The 20,563-nt window shown below is 38.2% G+C and overlaps 1 protein-coding gene across 1 annotated transcript in view; it reads right to left on the bottom strand.

Annotated features, from left to right (window-relative positions):
* LOC123865673 overlaps nucleotides 1-20,563 on the bottom strand; it is a 91,215-nt gene that overhangs the window by 51,850 nt on the left and 18,802 nt on the right. The window contains exon 2 of the mRNA XM_045906866.1: nucleotides 653-810. Within this exon, the coding sequence (XP_045762822.1) occupies nucleotides 653-810 (158 nt within the window). The remainder of the gene's footprint in view (nucleotides 1-652; nucleotides 811-20,563) is intronic.

Here is a 20,563-nt window from a genome sequence, read left to right as displayed (position 1 = left end):
TAAGGCGCATAACATCTGCCCTCAAAAACGTCACTTTGTGATGACCACGACCGCTCTGCCAAGAGTATTACGACGAAGAAGAATGATATGGCTTAGTTGGCTCAACGAGTCATGCGGCTAAAGTAGCTGAAAGAGCGGAGGATCAGATCAAAACAACGATAAAAGTTTAGGTTCCAAGTTACCAAACGCGTATGGGTACTCATAATAATGTTCTAATCATCGATGTATTCTAATCGATTTCTCTCTGACGTTTCGGCGTTATGCAGGTTTCCAGTAATAAAGTAGGTATGTCTTGCTTTTACGGTGAAGGAAAACATTGCGAGGAAATCTATGTGCCTGAGAGTTCTCCATAAGTGTGTCAAATCTGCCAATCCGCACTTGGCCAGCGTACCAATGCCTTCTCATTCTGAGAGGGTTGCTAGCGATAATGGAAGATGATGATGATTCCAATGAGAATTTTTGACAAGAAAAAATGGCCGCGAAAGAAAAAGCAGCGGGCGAGTTGCGCGGGTTCTTGTACACTCGTCCGTCGTCGTCCGCGTCCGCGCGACTCGGCATGGTCTCGTCCTCGCCCTCGTCCTCTTCTGTCGTCGTATTCGGAAGATACGATACTGCTCTCTAGAGATACGGAATCCTAAGGAGGGTATCTTACCAGCAATGTAGCCTGCTCTTCGTCGCGCGGACACTGGGCGGAGGGCGAGTTGCGCGGGTTCTTGTACACTCGTCCGTCGTCGTCCGCGTCCGCGCGACTCGGCGTCGTCTCGTCCTCGTCCTCGTCCTCTTCTGTCGTCGGACTCGGGAGGGAGGATACTGTAACAAAAATAAACCTTTGAAATCTTATTACAAAAAGTTAAGTAAAATCAACTTCCATTTCGATTATTTATTTTGAACTAGGACATTTTAAGATCCAGATGTTTTGCTTCTAGGGTGTTTAGCGTTGATGTCTATTTAGTTGTTATGGCGTTCGAATATCAAGACGTTATAGCAACATCGTCATTTTGCAACGTGGACATTCTGATAGGCACCCGTCCAAACTCGGTCGGAGGTTACCTCCTTCCATTTTTTCACCCCTAATCCTCAGGTCTCTCTTCCGATGACCTGAAGAAGATAGCTGCAGGGAGCGGGTGGATGTGGAAGGCGGAGGACCGTGTTTGGTGGCGCGCTCTTGGAAACGCCTATGTCCAGCAGTGGACGCTTACAGGCTGATGGAATGGAAAAAAATATGTATAGACGTATTTATATTAGTAACCCGTGACTTCATCCAGTCGGATGATAGGTTTTTGAAAATTGGATTTAGGATTTTCCAAGAGAAAAAATGTCTCTCCCGGTCTCAAACAATCGCTTTCAACGCTTAAAATTGATAGTTCTGTATTTTATATTTGTTCCTTGGAATACGATAAATATTTGTATGTATAGATATTTCATTCATTTCAACAATAAAATAGAGATCTAGAATCTAGATGTCTTCGACTTTGTTCAGAAGATCATTAGTTTCGAAACACTTGACAGACCCTTTAGAGGGCTCTCTCCGTCACTCGTTTCATACAATCGTAGTTCCAATTTCATTTGAATATTAAGCAACCAAAGTCCATGAAATTTTGCAGACATATTCTAGAAACTAATATCTATGTCTGTGGTTTTCCAGATTTCTGTTAAAATATTCGGTTTCAAAGTTACGCGGTCTTAAAAAATTTTACACAAATCTTTGAGCCCCTGTAATTTTAAAACTACATATTTTTAGAAAAATCTAAAACACCACAGACACAGATATTAGTTTCTAGAATATGTCTGCAAAATTTCATGGACTTTGGTTGCTTAATATTCAAATGAAATTGGAACTACGATTGTATGAAGCGAGTGACGGAGAGAGCCCTGTTAATCTACCTAGAAATTATATTGGAAATAGCACAACTGAGTGCACTTAATATTTTATAGAACAAGTATTCTATTCATCGAATTCTCCCGCTACTACTATTAATACAAAACAAACAATCTCCAAAAGTAATAGAAACTCGATATCGGAACTCCAGAGTAGTACATAATAAAAGAAAATACCTGCAGGGCCACGAATTTGTCGCAGAAGCGGCGGTAGAAAAGTTTTTCATTCTTAAGAGTATATAATGTCTTCTATCTGTGAAAACTTAAGCTATATTCTATTAGCTGATGCCCGCGTCTTCGTCCGCGTGGACTTAAGTTTTTCAAAATCCCATGGCAAACTTTGATTTTCCGGGATAAAAAGTAGCTTATGTGCTAATGCATGATATTACCTATCTCCATTAAAATTTCAGCTAAATCCGTCAAGTAGTTTTTGCGTGAAGGAGTAACAAACATACACACAAACATTGCCTTTAAAATATTAGTGTGATGATTATAATTATCTGTAAGTTTTCCTTTTAACTAATATACACAATAATATATACATAAGTCTGGTATGCTCTATTGATTTCAGCCTAAGTGCAGCACGGCAGACGCGAAAATCCACTAAATAAAATTGAAATATATACCTAGTTTGACATTTAAACTTTGTACATTTGCACGTGACCTAATAAAGCTTCACTTAATCCTTACACACCTACATTATACGCTTAGCTTGAATCGCACCTACTTATTTGAAAACTATTGACGCCGCGCCATAGACTATAGACTATTGAGTAAACCTAAACCTAGTAGACTAGGCGAGCTTCCTGCTCTGTACGTTAGTGTACCTTACTCGTACTACATTGGTTTGTTTGCATTTACAGGATCGCCAAACGTCGATTCCCGCGGCCCAACAGTTACGTTAACTCAAATAACAACGAGATGATTCAGCCGTACCTTCAGAGCATCTTTGTTGAGAAAACAATACAATTACGATGAAAACGAATATGCTTCTTATTTACCATGTAATAAGATCTGTTTTGCTGTGGGATGATGCATACAATTGGAAAGCGTAGATGGATCTCTATGTACCATGATTATGTATCTGTTAGTATATTCCTAGTTAGTAACCACGGGATATGAGTTTAATAAAACTGCCATATCCCTTCCAGGTTAGCCCGCTTCCATCTCAGACTGCATCATCACTTACCACCAGGTGAGATTGCAGTCAAGGGCCAACTTGACTCTGAACTTGATCAGAATTAAAAAAAATCCTAAGTCTCGGTAGTTGAGTGGTAAACATTTTCGGCTGCTGATCTTGAGACCCCGGGTTCGACTCTAAGTCCTTTATATAGTAGTACTATGTCAAATACTGCCAAAGTAAATTTAAAGGACCTCACCAGGGAAATGTCTCAACTATAGTACACGACAGGTTGACTTGGCAATCGGAGTATGAGGCGGGGGGACGCCCCGGAGCGGAGGCTCTACGGCTGTGCGGAGCGTCCCATCCCCGATTGCCATCTCGGGTAGCTTATGGCAATTTTCGTAGGGATCTCTAATTTTTTTTAAATGAAATATAGCCTGCGTCACCCAGGCAAGTGTAGGTTTCTACTGGTGAAAGAATTTTCAAAATCAGTTCAGAAGTTCCAGAGATTCCCTATAAATAAACTTACAAACTTTACCTCTTTATAATATGAGTAGGTACCTATATAATATAGACTGGGATTTTCCGTATTGCAGGTATATTGTTGGGCACCCCAGGGAAGTGTCCCAACGTAATTAGTCAGTCAGTCAGTAATTAAGCTCTCCAGTGACAAGAGACTCAAACTTAGCACCCTCGAGCGAGACACGGCTTTGACAGATGTCTTCTTTTCAACTAGGTCACGTTCACTCAATACAGTGAGTGGAAATTCTTCTATGATTCCGTAACCATAATCTAAATATAAAGTGTAAATTAATAATTTATAACATCCGACAAGTGAAGGTTACAGTAACTAGAAAAGAGCTGATAACTTTCAAATGGCTGAACCGATTTTCTTGGATTATACCTAAGAACACTCTCGATCAAGCCACCTTTCAAACAAATAAACTAAATTAAAATCGGTTCATTAGTTTAGGAGCTACGATGTCACAGACAGATACACAGATACACACGTCAAACTTTTAACACTCCTCTTTTTGGCTCGGGGGTTAAAAAGGAAAAGCTGACTGATTGATCTACCTACGCATAGCTCAAACTTTTTGACGGATCGGGCTGAAATTCGGCATGTCATTATAACGTAGACATCTGTTACGATTTTTGAAAATCAACTCCCTGGGGAACTGGGGGGCAAATAAAATTTTGAATAAAATTTGTGTAGTCCACGCGGTTGAAGTCGCGGGCATAAGCCAGTCCTAGGCTTATTCCTAGGCTTCGCTGCCCAGCTTTAATTCCCAGCCGGCGCGATATAGGAATTTATAATTTCTAAATATTCATTGGTCTGGTTTGATGAGAGGCTACGGTCGTGGCTAGTTACCACCCGACCTGTAAAGTCTTGCCTCCAGTGCGATGTCAGTTAGTATTTCAGTACGATGCGACGTAGAATCTGATAAAAGGTAAGTTTGGGTGTAATAAATCTACCATACATCTTCCAAGTTAGTTCGCTTCCATTTTAGACTACATAATCATTCATCACTTTCACTTGGTACTATGTGAGATTGCAGTGGATGCAGTCAAGTCTGAGAATTTAACCCCTTAAGGGTTAACTTGTATCTAATGTAATAGTTTTTCTGTTTGTTTCGATAAAATAAACAAGCACATTCGAATGAGTAATATATGAGAGAGTAAATTGAAAATGACGGCTTCGTTACCTCTAAAAGTTTTCCTCGTCAATAAACCGAGGGGGAAAATCCTGCTGTCTGCTTCCGTGGGACCTTGGCCTAAATCGCGCTAGCAATGTTTTACCCCCCGTTCACACACTGCCCGTGTGACATGGGACGAAGTGAGGAACGGAGGCAGAGACGTAGTGTGGCCGCGTTACTCGCGTGTTCCTCGTTAATGTCCATCGCTCCCTATTTTGTCGGTAAGGATGCAATAGCTCGCACGCTGCCAGTTTTGACGTCCATCGCGTTGCAAAGGCAAGCGACCTAGACTCCTAGTGCAGCGGTTAATTGCGCGAGGAGAGCAGTGTGTGGACGCACAGTTACGTTCCTTTAATAAGTTACTAGCTTATGCCCGCAACTTCGTCCGCGAAGTCTACACTTTCAAACCCCTATTCCCCGAACCCCTTAGGGGTTGAATTGTGAAAACCCCCTTTCTTAGCGGATGACGACGTTATAATCTACATGCCTTTAAGCTCGATCCGTCTAGTAGTTTGAGCTGTGCATGAATACCTACTCGTAGATCAGTCAGTCAGTCACCTTTTCCTTTGATATAATAATATGTAGAAAAAGACAATTACCATACCTTATATTATTAACCCTCAACCCAAAAAGAGGGGTGTTTTGACGTGTGTATCTGTGTATCTGTCTGTGGCATCGTAGCTCCTAAACTAATGAATCGATTTTAATTTAGTTTTTTTTTTGTTTGAAAGGTGGCTTGATCGAGAGTGTTCTTAGCTATAATCCAAGAAAATCGTTTCAGCCGTTTGAAAGTTATCAGCTCTTTTCTACTTACTGTAACCTTCACTTGTCGGGGGTGTTATAAATTTTTAATTTACACTTGTATTAATAGGCAATGAGATAAAGAATAAAAGGAAGAGGCTATGCCTGTGATTTATTACAGAAATACGTGTTCAAAACTTCGCAAAGAAATAAGTGTCTAAGTGCGAGTCGCATTCGCGCAACGAGAGTTCCGTACCACTACATGATATAAATTAGATACCATAGCATCAAAGCGACAAAAACAAGGTGCCACAATGAGAAGAAATTAAACAATTCCAAACCCTGCCGAGAATCGAACCCGGGACCTCACACTAATGAGACCACAACGCTTACCACTGCGCCAGGACCTTTTTGTCCCATGTGACCAGATTTGGTCACATGGGACATTTTAATTTTAGTATATATTAACTTATAAGTATAATATTATTATGTAGATGTTCATTCAATTAGTTTTAAGATATATTGTATTGTAACGTGATGTAGTGATCAAATAAAAAAAAGATTTCTTTCTTTCTTTCTTTCAGGAAGGTATTTGCTCTGATATAAGCCATAGTAACAAGTATTCTACTGATTACCTTTTCGGCCAGTGACAGACGGACGGGTGAATTATTTTTCAAAATATGTAGCCACCCTACCCAGAAGCTCTCATCCACAGTCTTTGATGAAGACGATCTGAACCAGGTATTCAAAGCGTGTTTGAGATGCTGTGAAGTTGTGCTTGACTTCAACTGACTTCATTTGAACTTCATTTTGTGAGGAGTTCTTGCCTACGTGATAATAAAGAAGCGGTGAAGTAGCTTACCCATTTGTTTTTGAAAACCTCTTTGAAATGAAACGAAACGAAATTAAATGAAATGATTTTTGAATGAGACTTCAACAACAACAGAGGAATGCTCGTTTTGATCTATATTATTTATATTAATTTAAAATTTACTAGTAGTATATAATAGTTCCCACTATCCCGTGGGAACTATTTGCTTTCCGGGATAGAAAGTTGCCTATGTGAATTTCTGGGACCCAAACTAACTCTGTACCTACCTAATTTCGTATAAATCGGTTAAACGGGTGGGTCTTTAATAATCCCGTGGGAACTCCGTAATTTTCCGGGATAAATCCGGAAATTTTCCGGGAATTTGTGAAAAAAAAATACCTATAGTACGCGACAGGTCCAGATGGCAATCGGGGTAAGAGGCGGGAGGACGCACCGGGTCTCCCGCGCTATCCTGCACCGGGCTAGCGCGGGGGCTGTGCGGATGTGCGGGGCGTCCACACCCCAATTGCCATCTCGAACTGTCGCGTTCTATACCTTTCACACTAATATTATAAAGGCGAAAGTTTGTATGTGTGTGTGTGTGTGTGTGTGTGTGTGTGTGTGTGTGTGTGTGTGTGTGTGTGTGTGTGTGTGTGTGTGTGTGTGTATGTTTGTTACTCCTTCACGCAAAAACTACTGGACGGATTTGGCTGAAATTCGGAATGGAGATAGATAATATCCTGGATTAGCACATAGGCTACTTTTTATCCCGGAAAACCAAAGAGTTCCCACGGGATTTCGAAAAACCTAAATCCACGCGGACGAAGTCGCGGGCGTCAGCTAGTTATTTAATATACAAACAGAGAAATTCATTATTTGGTCCTCGAAAGACAACGAAGGACGAAGAAACATCTAGCCACTTAGTAGAAACTGTAAATACGGGTCTCGAGATACCTACCCCCAATTTAGCGCGGATTTCTCTTAGGGTGCACCTTCACCCCCCGGCGAGGGGCCTGTTTTCAGTTATTTGACTTCGCAGCAATAATTTTCTAGAAACGAGCATTATTCAACGCAGGCCCGGACTAGTGGAAAGGACTCACAATAATGTTCGTGCTTTATTACATTTTGCGAATCACGAATATTGTTCGCGGAAACTCTTGTTATTTTACGGATGCTACAGAATATAATAGAAAATTTCTAAGCCTTTGTATAAGTACAACTTTCTCGAGTAGGTATTTTTGAATATTCAAGCGTTATTTAAATGCATTTTCACACAAACGACCTTTTTTATTATTTCATCATCTGGATGATGTCCGCGGCTTCGCCCGCGTGGATTTAGGTTGTGGGAACTTTTGATTTTCCAGGACAAAAAGGAGCCTATTCGTAATAGCCCATCCCCGGGATGCAAGATACTGCATTAGATTTAGAAACTGTCGGTCATAAATTGATATTGGTACCTCTTGGTAGAGACTATAGAGACCTTCAACCAAGAGGTACCAATATCAATTTATGACCGACAGTTTCTGAATCCCATCAATTTTGGTGGTCAGGTCCCCTACAGCATCACGATTGAGGAGTTGGAATCCAAATTTTGTATGGGACAATGTCACAAAGATTTTCTATCGTTTAAAAAAAAATTACGCCAATCGGTTCAGAAATCTTGGAGATTTCAGTGTAGTTGCATAGCTAGAAAAACAAAACTCTTCCTTTTTTTAAAAGTCGGTTAAAAAAGTAACGTATGTTACCCACTCCTTGGTTAATCCTCTACTTGTCTGTGTGTGTATACCTATTAACAATAATAAATAATAATAATTATTCCGAATCAGTGGTAGATGCATTTGGCGATCCAAAAGTACTTTCAAAAGTTTAATTGAATAAAAACTATTTTGATTTAGTTTTTTTAAACCGTTACAAACAAAGTTAGTTTTGCGGTTCGTTGACAAAAGGGATTCTCACCTTTTTTTTTCTTCTATAGTACAGAACCCTCGGTGCGCGAGTCAGACTCGCACTTGGCCGGTTTTTATTGGTAGGGATCAAAAGCATCCGATAGCGGATAGAGAATAAACGCAGAACCCAGTTCTCTAGACTGTTATCCACAGTTTTAATGAAAAATCAGTATCCGTAAACGCTTTTACTAAAAAAGGTTTAAAAGGACAGTCATTTGTCATAAAGACAAAGTGGACTCTCAAATGAAATGGTAACTCCGTCATAAAGCAGCGGGATTATTGGCGTCCATTTTATTTTACGACTCAGTCGAGCTGAGTTGAATAACATCCATCTACCTACTTGCCGACAGAGAAACTTTATGAATTCAGGACCTCCAGCGCAATAAGTCACACTCTACTGCACCCTAATACTAATAAGCCTTCAAAAAGAGGGGTGTTATAAGTTTGACGTGTGTATGTATCTGTCTGTGGCATCGTAGCTCCTTAACTAATGAACCGATTTTAATTTAGTTTTTTTTTTGTTGGAAAGGTGGCTTGATCGAGAGTGTTCTTAGCTATAATCCAAAAAAATCAGTTCAGCCGTTTGCAAGTTATCAGCTCTTTTATAGTTACTGTAACCTCACTTGTTGGGGGTGTTATAAGTTTTTAATTTACACTTGTTGTCTCTATATTTTTCAATAGATGATCTTGTCTTTGAGCGACTTTGCCTGCTTGGATATAGGTTTTTAAACATCCCATGGAAACTATTTGATTTTCCGGAACAAAAAGCAGCCTATGTCACTCTCGAGGTCTTTAACTATACTAAATATTTCAACCCGATCCGTCAAGTAGTTTGAGCTGTGCGTTGATAGATCAGTTCGTCAGTCAGTCAGTTTATATATTAAATATAATATAATAATGATAGAACGAGAAGAATGTGTTGAAGCAGGAATCGGAGCTGTTAAGGTCAGTTTCGCAAGCCGGCAACGTCCCGTCGGGCCGTATGCCGTGCTCCAGGCAATATAGCTGCCAGCATGCCACCCCCATCTGAACGCCTGCCTGGCCCACGTGCACAGAGATGCACTCCCTCATCATAGATTAGATACTAAAAATTTTGAGCGCGAATAAATAAATATAAAAAACCGTTTTGTTATTTTATTGTTTAAAAATAGGATAAAATGTGAAAAATAAATAAATGAGAGAAAAAAAATAGTAGATATATATTATATATCTATACCGATATATTTTTAGGCGGTCAGCTCTTAGCCTATCCTTTATCAGCCGAGAAGTGCCATCAGAAATGATTGTGGAGCGAGTTACGTGCTGCAAATGACAAATTGCGTAATTCTGCCGGGATAATCGATAAGGGCTTATCTCGCCAGACGACCCGCCTCCGCCAAAACTTGATAATATATGTACCTAGTACCTAACTGCCTACCTACCTACAGTTCGGCGGGGGGTGGTGCAAAAACGTACATAGCAAGACACTTGAATCAATTACAGGAGAACCAAAAAATCAGTTAACACCGTGATTTGATGGCATGCGATTACAAAACTACACAAGTAGATTTTTTTTTATTCAAATAAAGCCTCAGAGAGCCTCAATAGCTCAACGGTTGAGGAGCGGACTTAATTCCGAAAGGTCGGCGGTTCAAACCCCACCCGTTGCACTATTGTCGTGCCTACTCCTAACACAGCTTTGCGCTTAGTTGGAGGGGAAAGGGGAATATTAGTCCTGATTAGCATGGCTAGTAATCTTTTTTTTTTTTTGTTAAAGTGCTTTTGAATCGTCAAAATAATCTACCACTGCGTACTGGTTTGGAGTGCCTTTCCTATCGAGAAGAATTTTTTTCCGGCTCTTTTTTCATGTATTGAAGCCCCCCTGAAAAATAATTTAATTGTTGGTTTCGGGTCAACGATTTACACCAAATACCAAAATTTCAGGTTTGTAACTCATTTCGCCTACGAGCTAGAGACCTGCAGAGATTTGGTCAGACAGACAGACAGTCGGACAGGGCTTCGTTTTTACCCTTTGGATATGGAAACCTAAAAAGGTCTACCACTGACACACCCAGCTGGCTAAATCTTTGCCCCCAGCTTGCCTGCAATCAGCAAAATACGATACAATACAAAGATCATAGGACATTTTGCAGAAGCAATATTTTTCTTCAACGTTTCCTCCAAATTTGGCTTCATCATGTCGCAACATTTCGGAAGTTAGGGCAAAAACAGACAATGGAGTAGAACAGAAGCGAAGGCAAAAACCACATAAATCAGTTATGTGATATTATAATTGGGTACGTGGGAATCCGTTATGAATGCATAATGGCATACAATGGAGTGAGATAAAACGTTTTAAACGAAGAAAAATCTGCTTGGAATTTTCTAGGATACCAAGTCGTGATTTAATCTTTGCGGTTTCGTAGGAAACCAAGGAACTATTGCAGTTTTGTCCTGTCCATCGGTCTGTGTTCGGAACTTTTATATTTAACTTACTCATATATCAGTTAATCTTTTAAAGCTCATGTAGTATGTCGTTCCCCAACAACTCCGTAACTTTCATCATAATGGGTTAACCTGTTGAGCCGTGAAAAGCTAGCAGACAGACAGACACTTTCCCATTTAAAATATTAGTATGGATCACACTAATATTATAAAGGCGAAAGTTTGTATATGTGTGTGTGTGTGTGTGTGTGTGTTTGTTACTCCTTCACGCAAAAACTACTGGACGGATTTCGCTGAAATTCGGAATGGAGATAGATAACATCCTGGATTAGCACATAGGCTACTTTTTATTCCAGAAAACCATAGAGTTCCCACGGGATTTCGAAAAACCTAAATCCACGCGGACGAAGTCGCGGGCGTCAGTTAGTAAATAAAAATAATTAGTTGCGAAACCTATTCAAAATGTAAATTTAAAGTTACGAAAGTTACGAGAAAATCAACACTCTATGTTCTCACAAAGTTAATATCTGAGTGTGTTTTCGACATGTAAAGTAAACCCTAACTTGCCACAGAATATACAGAAATTTGTAAACTTTTGCATTATCTACTAGCTAGCTGAAATAAAAGAGTCAACTCCCATCGGCGGTGTTCCTACTAGATTACAACATGATTACAACAGATAGAACAGATTATTTAAGGGGCGGACCAACACATTCCTGAAAGGCCGGCAACGAATCGGCGATTCCTCTAGTGCTAAATGAATACTTTTAATATATTTTTTTGTGATGTAACCACAAATTCACGGTTTTCGGATTTTTTCTTTACTTGTGCTATAAGACCTCTCTACCTGCCTAATTTCATGATTCTAGATCAACGGGAAGTACCCTATAGGTTTTCTTGACATTCACAACAGACGGCCAGAAGGACAGACGGACAGACAGATAAACAATAAAGCGATCCTATAAGGGTTCCGTTTTTCCTTTCAAAGTACGGAACCCTCATTTGTCATCTACTTACAGTGTAAGTATGCTTATTTTCACAATTTTCGTTTGTAAGTTGAACAATAATAATTCACGCTCTAATATTCACTAACTGTAGTGCTACGTCATGTTAAGGCCGTTAAGCGGTAAAATACGAGTATAATAGAATAACCGGGTAAATGAAATTCACTAACCGGGTATACCTACGTTTGAATAACCAGATTTATTGTGTTATAAATATTCGCTTTGTGATTGATGTATTTTTTCTAAACTGTATTTTAGTAAGTAAAGTTTTTTACCTCTCTTTATAGTCGTACTAGATGATGCCCGCGACTTCGTCCGCGTGAATTTAAGTTTTTTGAAATCCCGTGGGAACTCTTTGATTTTCCGGGATAAAAAGTAGCCTATGTGCTAATCCAGGATAATATCTATCTCCATTCCAAATTTCAGTCAAATCCGTTCAGTAGTTTTTGCGTGAAGAAGTAACAAACATACACACACACACACACACACACACACACACACACACACACACATACAAACTTTCACCTTTATAATATTAGTGTGATTCCTTATTGCTGAGGGTCGGGACCCCTTTCCATTAATCCTATAATGGTAGGAGATCTCTTGGGATAATAAATCGGTGGGTCCCTAGATCCTACCACATACAGCTCGACTAAGAGAACGAGAATTCGATTCTTAGCTTAATAATTTCATCATCATCATCATCAGATATTAGCGATAATAACCGGGGCCGACGGAAGCGTGCACTCCGAGGCGCGGAGGAAACGAAAAGGCCAAATTCAAACCTCTGAAGTCGGTCACCCATCCAGTTACCTACTTGGATCGAAGTTGCTTAACAATCACAATCGATTGATATGCGATGTCACAACTAGGACACACGCCCCTCAAAAAGCTTATTACTAGTAGGTATCATAAAATCATCTAATCTTATCAAATCTAAATTAGATTGACTATCCGATTTCTGCCCTACTTCTGCCCTTTAGGTTTTCTTGACAGACCGACAGATCCACTGCAGCTTTGCATGATGATTGGAGGATAAATCAAAAAACTTCGTTTTAATAATATTAGTAGGATGATTTTTAGTGGAAAATTTACAAGTGCTTACAGTTTGTCCTGTGTATATTTTAAATTGAATCTCATTCATATAAATCTGATTTTTTCACAAAAATAAGTAAAAATAAATAGTCCGGAAGCGAAAAGCGTTCCCTGAATATTTATTTTGTAAAATATGATATCACCGAAATGATCACGGGAATAAAATTTAAACTTCGAATTTTATTTATTGAACGTTTTTACGACATTCCTTGTACTCTGGTGAGTGATGTGGTCTTATAAGTGGGGGTCTCGGGTTCGATCCCCGGCTGAGGAAATTTGGGAATTTATAATTTATAGATTGTTTTCTAGACATGTGTCTAGAACTTTTTTGTTCTAGACATGTGTTTTTGTGTGCAATAAAGTCTTTTTATCTAACTATCTATCTATTGTCTGTGGTCTGGTCTGGTGGGAAACTTCGGTCGTGGCTAATTACCACCCTACCGCAAAGTCGTGCCGCCAAGTTATTTAGCGTTCCAGCACGATGCCGTGTATAAACTGATCAGAGATAATATGTGTTTAAAAACTACCTTACCCCTTCCCTAGCCCAGTCCCATCTTAGACTGCACCATCACTTACCATCAGCTGATATAGCAGTTAAGGCTTAACTTGTATCAAAATAAAAACCGACCAAATGCGAGTCGGACACGATAGATTTCGTACCATCCTACATACAAGTAACACTTAATTTTTTTAAATTTGCATGGCGGTCATTTCGTAAGTTTGAGATACAGCCAGCTGACAGACAGACAGACAGACAGGAACCTACGGATACGGAACCCTAATAACGTGGCAGTGGCTCTTAGTTATTTCTCGGTCAATATATACCCGGGTAACCGGATATATGATGGAATAACCGGATATATGAAAGCCAGCAGGCTTAAGGTTAATGAAAACTCGTGTAAGTAGTAGTGATGGGCAAGATTGCTAATATTAAATCATTTTCATGTGATGAAATCATTATTTTTTTCACGGTGATATCATAGGCGATTCTCGGAAAGTGGTTTTTAAATTTTCGCACCCTTCATACATTTAACTAGGAAATTTTGGTCTAGATCAACAGCGCTGATAATTTCCAAATTGGTTTTCACTGAACTGAATTTTCGGACTTAATTGTGACTAATTTAAGTTCGTTATAAATGTAGCAAAGTGATAGCAAACATGGACACGTTTGGAACCCCTCATAGCTTTAGTTTACGTAAAGTTATCACCACTAACCAGCACTAACCTTACAAATTCGACAACTGACCATCAAAAAATATACAATGGCACCCACTATTTGAATAAATGATTTGACTTTGACAATAATTGTTGGCTCCATATTATAAGGTCTCATTCGCACGAGAGCTTTTTTAACGTCCGTTAAAAAGCGTTTCAAATAGAAAAAATGCATTACCAAGTATCTGTTCACATACGTCAACGCTTTTTTAAAGCGCACTTTGTATGTTCAGCGCAACGCCGGGTTTTAAGGCAACGCTTTTTTAACGCTCGTGCTAATTAGGGCTTAAAGTAGCTTTTTTCCACTTTCTAACACGCCAGGATTCAAGTGTTCTCGCTTGCGCGCTCCTTAGCTCGGGTTGAAGACCGTGCATGTGCAAAATTCAAACTATAAAGTGGGCTTAAAGCGGGATCAAATGTAAGAATTTTCCAACTTTGCTCGATTTTGATTCGTAAAGTAGACTGCTTTTAGTGAGATAGCAAGTTTTACAAAGTATGAAAAGGCTTTCACGTGATTTTTCACACGCCATCTGTGAAATGGTCCATCTCTATTCTCTAGTAGGTAGGTATGAGTGCAACAAACATTCGCTCTGTGATTGATGCATTTGGCCTGGATCCAACGTAACAGTTCTAATGTATGTGTACTAAGCTGTTCACAAGAATAATACCTTTAATACCCTGCATAGATAAACTCGAGTAAGTGCGAGCCAAATTACACCTACTGACCAAATGCTTGACACATCGAAAATTGTGTTTGATGTGCCAATATTTTAATGCTGTCATATTATAAGTCACCCCCGACAAGTGAAGGTTACAGTAACTAGAAAAGAGCTGATAACTTTCAAACGGCTGAACCGATTTTCTTGGATTATAGCTAGGAACACTTTCGATCAAGCCACCTTTCAAACAAAAAAAAAACTAAATTAAAATCGGTTCATTAGTTTAGGAGCTACGATGCCACAGACAGATACACAGATACACAGCTACACACGTCAAACTTATATCTTTTTGGGTCGGGGGTTAATAAAGTATCTAATCCTAGCGCAATCCCTAGTGCTTTCTTAAAAACGTTGCATCTCATTTGAATACTAACCAATTAAACTCAATGAAAATTTTGTAGTCACGTCTTAGAAACAAATATCTGTGTCTATCTTTTTCTAGATTTCTGCAAAGATGAGTAGTTTTAAAGTTATCAAAAATGTACCTATTTAAATCTTTGAAATCCAGAGTGTTTGAAATAGGTATAGGTTTTTATTTTAATGATTGAACTATCGTGAGAGGTTTTCATTTCTAACTCTCGACCCAAAAAGAGTGGTGTTATAAGTTTGACGTGTGTATCTGTTTATCTGTCTGTGGCATCGTAGCTCCTAAACTAATGAACCGATTTTAATTATTTTATTTTATTTTTATTTTTTATTTATTTTAATTAAGTTTTTTTTTGTTTGAAAGTTGGCTTGATCGAGAGTGTTTTTAGCTATAATCCAAGAAAATCGGTTCAGCCGTTTGAAAGTTATCAGCTCTTTTCTAGTTACTATAACCTTCACACGTGAGCATAGCCGTTACATTCTATACTTAAATTATAGGTTTCTAACATAAGAATCAGAGAAATAAAAGTTCGGTTCGGTTTTTTTTAAATTAATCGCACAAAAATGTTGTTTTATTGTGTACAAAAACAAAAAAAAAAAAAACAATTCGAGCATCCATTCATATTTGTTCACATAAAAGTGAACGAGTTCAGCCGCTAACAAAAATGGAAAAGGCTAACAATACTGAAGCTGTATGTAACGTGTATTTTGAAATTCATTGTATGTCGCCCTCGCCGCCTACAATAGGGTTACATTTGGATTTTAAAATGCCGCGGCTAAATGTTGACGTGCGGTTGTGACTGGCTTTAGCTGGTTATAACTAGATTTATCCAGTTTCATCATCATCAACTCATCGCTGGGTAACTACTGAGTGCGGGTATCCTCTCAAAGGGTTTGACTTTGACCATAGTTTACCACCCTACGGATTGGCTGACTTCACACACCTTTGAGATTATTATGGAGAACTCTGTTTAAATTATGGTAAAATGTGTATAACTCCGCATAGTTACAGATGCGTGCCCGGGATTTAACCCTGGACCTCCTCAATAAGAGGCCAAAGCCACACAGCTTTTATATATTACCTACATCAGTGATTTTCAACGTGTGGGTAAGAAGGGGGGTCGCAGAAACTTTAAAAGTATAAAAGACCTCCCTATATATGTTTTTAAGACAAAAAAAAACTATTTTTGAAATTATGTACCGATTATATGTTTTTAACCCCCGCCCAAAAAGAGGGGTGTTATAAGTTTGATGTGTGTATCTGTGTATCTGTCTGTGGCACCGTAGCTCCTAAAATAATGAACCGATTTTAATTTAGTTTTTTTTTGTTTGAAAAGTGGTTTGATAGAGAGTGTTCTTAGCTATAATCCAAGAAAATCGGTTCAGCCGTTTGAAAGAAGATATGGGGTCGAGAAATATTTTTCCATAAGCATGAAAAAGATTGAAAAACACTGATCTATGAGTAGATAGAAGTGATAGGAATCAAAACTCAAAACTCAAAATCATTTATTCAAAGAAGATACTATTGTACTCCTTTTAATTGTCCGAATTGTTAGATTTGTAAGATTATATTGTGGTGATAATAATTAATTACGTAAACTTAAAACTAAAGCTTCGAGGGTTCCAAACGCGCCCAGATCTGAGAAGAGCCCACAGCAAACTCAGCCGGGTATTCTTTTTACTATCACCACTTCACGAAACGAATCGAATGCAGAACACCTAGTTTGTGTGTTTACATAAGTTACCCGTGTCAAAACATATCAATACAGTATGCACATTGGATATAGGGCAAACGCATCAATCTATATAGTGCGAATATATATGTATATCCGGATATTCAGTTATATGCCCGGTCGTTCCGCGTCCGGGTGTTGACCGAGAGGTGACAAATTGCTGTATATGATGCTGGCACAAGCTATATTGATACTTTGTACTAATACTAGCTGATGCCCGCGACTTCGTTCCCGTTGATATAGGTTTTACTCCGGGATGAAAAGTGGCATATGTGTTAGTCCAGGGTATAATCTATACTTGCGTGAAAGAGTAACAAACATACACACACACACACACGTACAAACTTTCGCCTTTATAATAGTGTGATTAGTGTGATACTGTTAATACAAATAGGTAAAGTTTTTAAGTTTGGATCTAAAGCTGTTATAGAATAGGGGTTGAGATTGAACAATTGAAAAGAGCAACCGCCGAGTTTCTTGCTGGTTCTTCTCGGTAGGAACGGCTGAGGTTACAAGATTTCTATAAAAATGTGTGGTTTTAAAGTTACACAGGCCAGCGAGTACAATATTAAAAATCCAAATTGGCGATTCTCAAAATTGCCGCCATGCGAATATTTTAAAAAAAAGTAGATTTATATAGCTATATCTTGTACGATGGTAGGGAACACGGGGAGTCCGACTCGTTCTTGTCTAGTTTTGATTGCAATATTGCAGTCTGCTTGCAGTCCCAACGCAAGCCATTGTCTAGACCCTAACTGAAAAATGGCCGGCCCGAAATGAACCGGTAAAATAACAGGAAAGAGGGACGGAGCACGCGAGCCACGTCGGAACGGGAATAAAGCATAAAGGGGAATAATATGATGAATAACTGGATTGCTGCGCGCTTTCATATTTCGCGCTAACAGCTGAAAATGGATGACGTTTTTATGAAATCGGTTCAAAAATACCACGTAGAAAAATATTTTCATTGCTAACTTAATGCGAAGTCAAGTTTTGTTATGATTAATGGTCTCAAGAGAAAAATTTATCTTATTACCAAATAATTTATTCAAAGGAGGTTCTACTATACATTTTTTGACAGCCAGTTGTTGGATGTTGGATTTGTTTTATATTTATTATCTTGCTCATAAAAATAGTTTAAATTAAGTTTATGTTTCACAAACCTCTTCGGTGGCGTTCCCACTTTTCAACAATTATTCAAGGGATGGTCCAATAAATTCCTGAAAAGCCGGCAACGCATTGGCGGTGATGCAAGTGTTTGCGTGTTTTCGGGGGCGGAGAGGCAAATAAATGAAGATGTAAATGTGCTACTAATTCAGTTACTTAGTTCAATAAATTGAACCAGATTGTGGGTGCCATTCCTGTTCAGATGAAAGGAAAATGATGCATTTTATTGAAAGTAAATAGGTAGGTGGCTTCAAAAGCAAGTTTAACAAAACTTCATAGAAAAAGAACAAAAAAAAGCGCTAGGCTACAATAAAATCAGTGTTTTGTTTGGATGTGAATACAAAGCTGCTCTTAGTGTTGGTTGTTGACAAACATTTTTGAATCTAATTTAAAACGCGGCGATTCAAAATCGTCGCGGTGGAATGTGAACGCGTCACCCGTAGCTCGTGGCGCAGACACAAAATGAAACAGTGTAGCAGTGTAGCTGCGAGCTACGAATTTTATTTGTTATTTCCTTCTACGAGCTCGTAGCTGTAGGGTTGTATAGCCGTTGTATAACAGATAGATGCTTTCAACACTACTTTGACGTATTTCGGAGAACACGCAATTTGGTATTTACTAAGTATTTATAATTTTTACATCCAGTTGACCTAGAATCATGAGAAGATAGATTAATAAATAAATAAATAAAGCCTTTATTCCAATATAAACAATTATCATTTCATACACTATCACAGGAATTACGATTATTAAATTACTATTATGACAATTAAAGGTATAGATTTACAACTACAAATTACACTACCACGAAAAATCCTATCTATTTTCCGGGATAAAATATAGCCTATACGGATTCGGAAGAATCTCTCTAAGTAATGGTAAAAGAAATTTTGAAATCGGTCCAGTAGTTTTTGAGCCTATTCAATACAAACATACAAAAATACAAAGGTTTCCTCTTTATAATAACAAGCCAAGGTGAAAATTGTAGCATGGCTTGCTTCCTTAGGTTACGATGCAACAGAGAAACTTTTCCTGCATTTAAAATAAGGGCACTCTGTTACTACTTTTCATTTTGTTTGTTTTGTTTTGTTTTTAAACATTCACTTAGATATTAATGCAACGCAACTAAATTACTTCGTAGACACACACACATCCTTATTTTTATCTTTATTTCTGTAATCTTAGAATAGCTGTTATACTTAATATTTACGCTTAATGTTATACTTAATAATTGTTATACTGTTAGCTTTAATTTAACCGAGTGTCAAATAAAATTGTAAATGGAATATTGTCAACGCAAACTAGGTACCCACGACACAGGATTACCTAGTGTGGGTACCACCAGACACAGGGAAATTATTGTATAAGACTATATTTTGTTAATAAATATTTTCATTTTCATTTTCATTCATAATAAATTATTATTATTATTATTAGAGCTTTATTTTCCACACACTAACTAGCACCTGTTACATTTTTTTTTTACAATATTTTAACTATGCGTGCGGCCCCCTGCGGGTAAAAACCTCCCCCATCCTTTTCCAGGCCTCTCTGTCGATTGCGGTTTCCATCCATTTTCTTCCTGCGATGCCTATAATTTCGTCTTCCCACTTTTTCCTCTGCCTTCCTACACTCCTTTTGCCTGTAGGGCCCTGCCATTATAATATTAGTATAGATTAAAATATTAAATAAAAAATATAAAAAAATATGAATAATGTGCAGGTAGGCAGGTCTTATAGCACAAGTAAAGGAAAAAATCCAAAAACCGTGAATTTGTGGTAACATGACAAAAAAATGTGTGTTCACAAAAGAATAAATTTACTATATCACATTGACTTGCAGTGCTCTATATACTCGTAAAAGTGTTAGAGGTACGTATATCATGTATCATGTACGGAACCATTTGTCTGCGCTTCTGACTCGCACTTGACCGGATTTTTTTTCATTTTCTTTGTGGTAAAAATACCTTTCGTCGTAATACCAGGTACTACGCCGAAAATAAAATGAGCTTTTTCGGATACAAAATATTTCGCATTATTACCTTTGGTAATGTTTTCACGTAATGAAATTCCATGAATGTCATCCTTTATCCTTTCTTATTAGTTAAAATTTATTCTTTTACGTATTAAATAGTTAGAATAACAGACAAACAAAATCTTCAAGGAATGTTTATGTTTTTAACGGCTTCTGCTCCACTGTCCGTCTGTTTATCCATCCGTCTATCTGTCAGCGAGCTGTATCCCGTGAACCGTAATAGGTAAAGAGTTGTTTTTACAGCTAGTGTATTTCTATTGGAGCTGTAACAAAGTATAATAAAAATTTAAAATGGCCACCATAAAATTAAAAAAGTTAAAAAGTGTTAGGTATTTTTTGTATGGTGGTAGTATGGTATGGAACTTCTCTTTCTCAAATCCGACTCGCACTTGACTGTTTTTTTGCTTTAACGCGATGATAAGCTAACTCTTAATATATGTTATATAGGTGTGTAACTCTGTGGACGGTTGACTAACAAATACAAGTGTAAATTAAAAATTTATAACACCCCCGACAAGACGTGAAGGTTACAGTAACTAGAAAAGAGCTGATAACTTACAAACCGATTGTCCGATTGTGTTGAACCGATTTTCTTGGATTATAGCTAAGA

The sequence above is a fragment of the Maniola jurtina genome, chromosome 5, assembly GCF_905333055.1.
Source record: "Maniola jurtina chromosome 5, ilManJurt1.1, whole genome shotgun sequence".
NCBI classification, from domain to species: domain Eukaryota; kingdom Metazoa; phylum Arthropoda; class Insecta; order Lepidoptera; family Nymphalidae; genus Maniola; species Maniola jurtina.
This window is presented reverse-complemented; position numbering and strand designations above follow the sequence as displayed.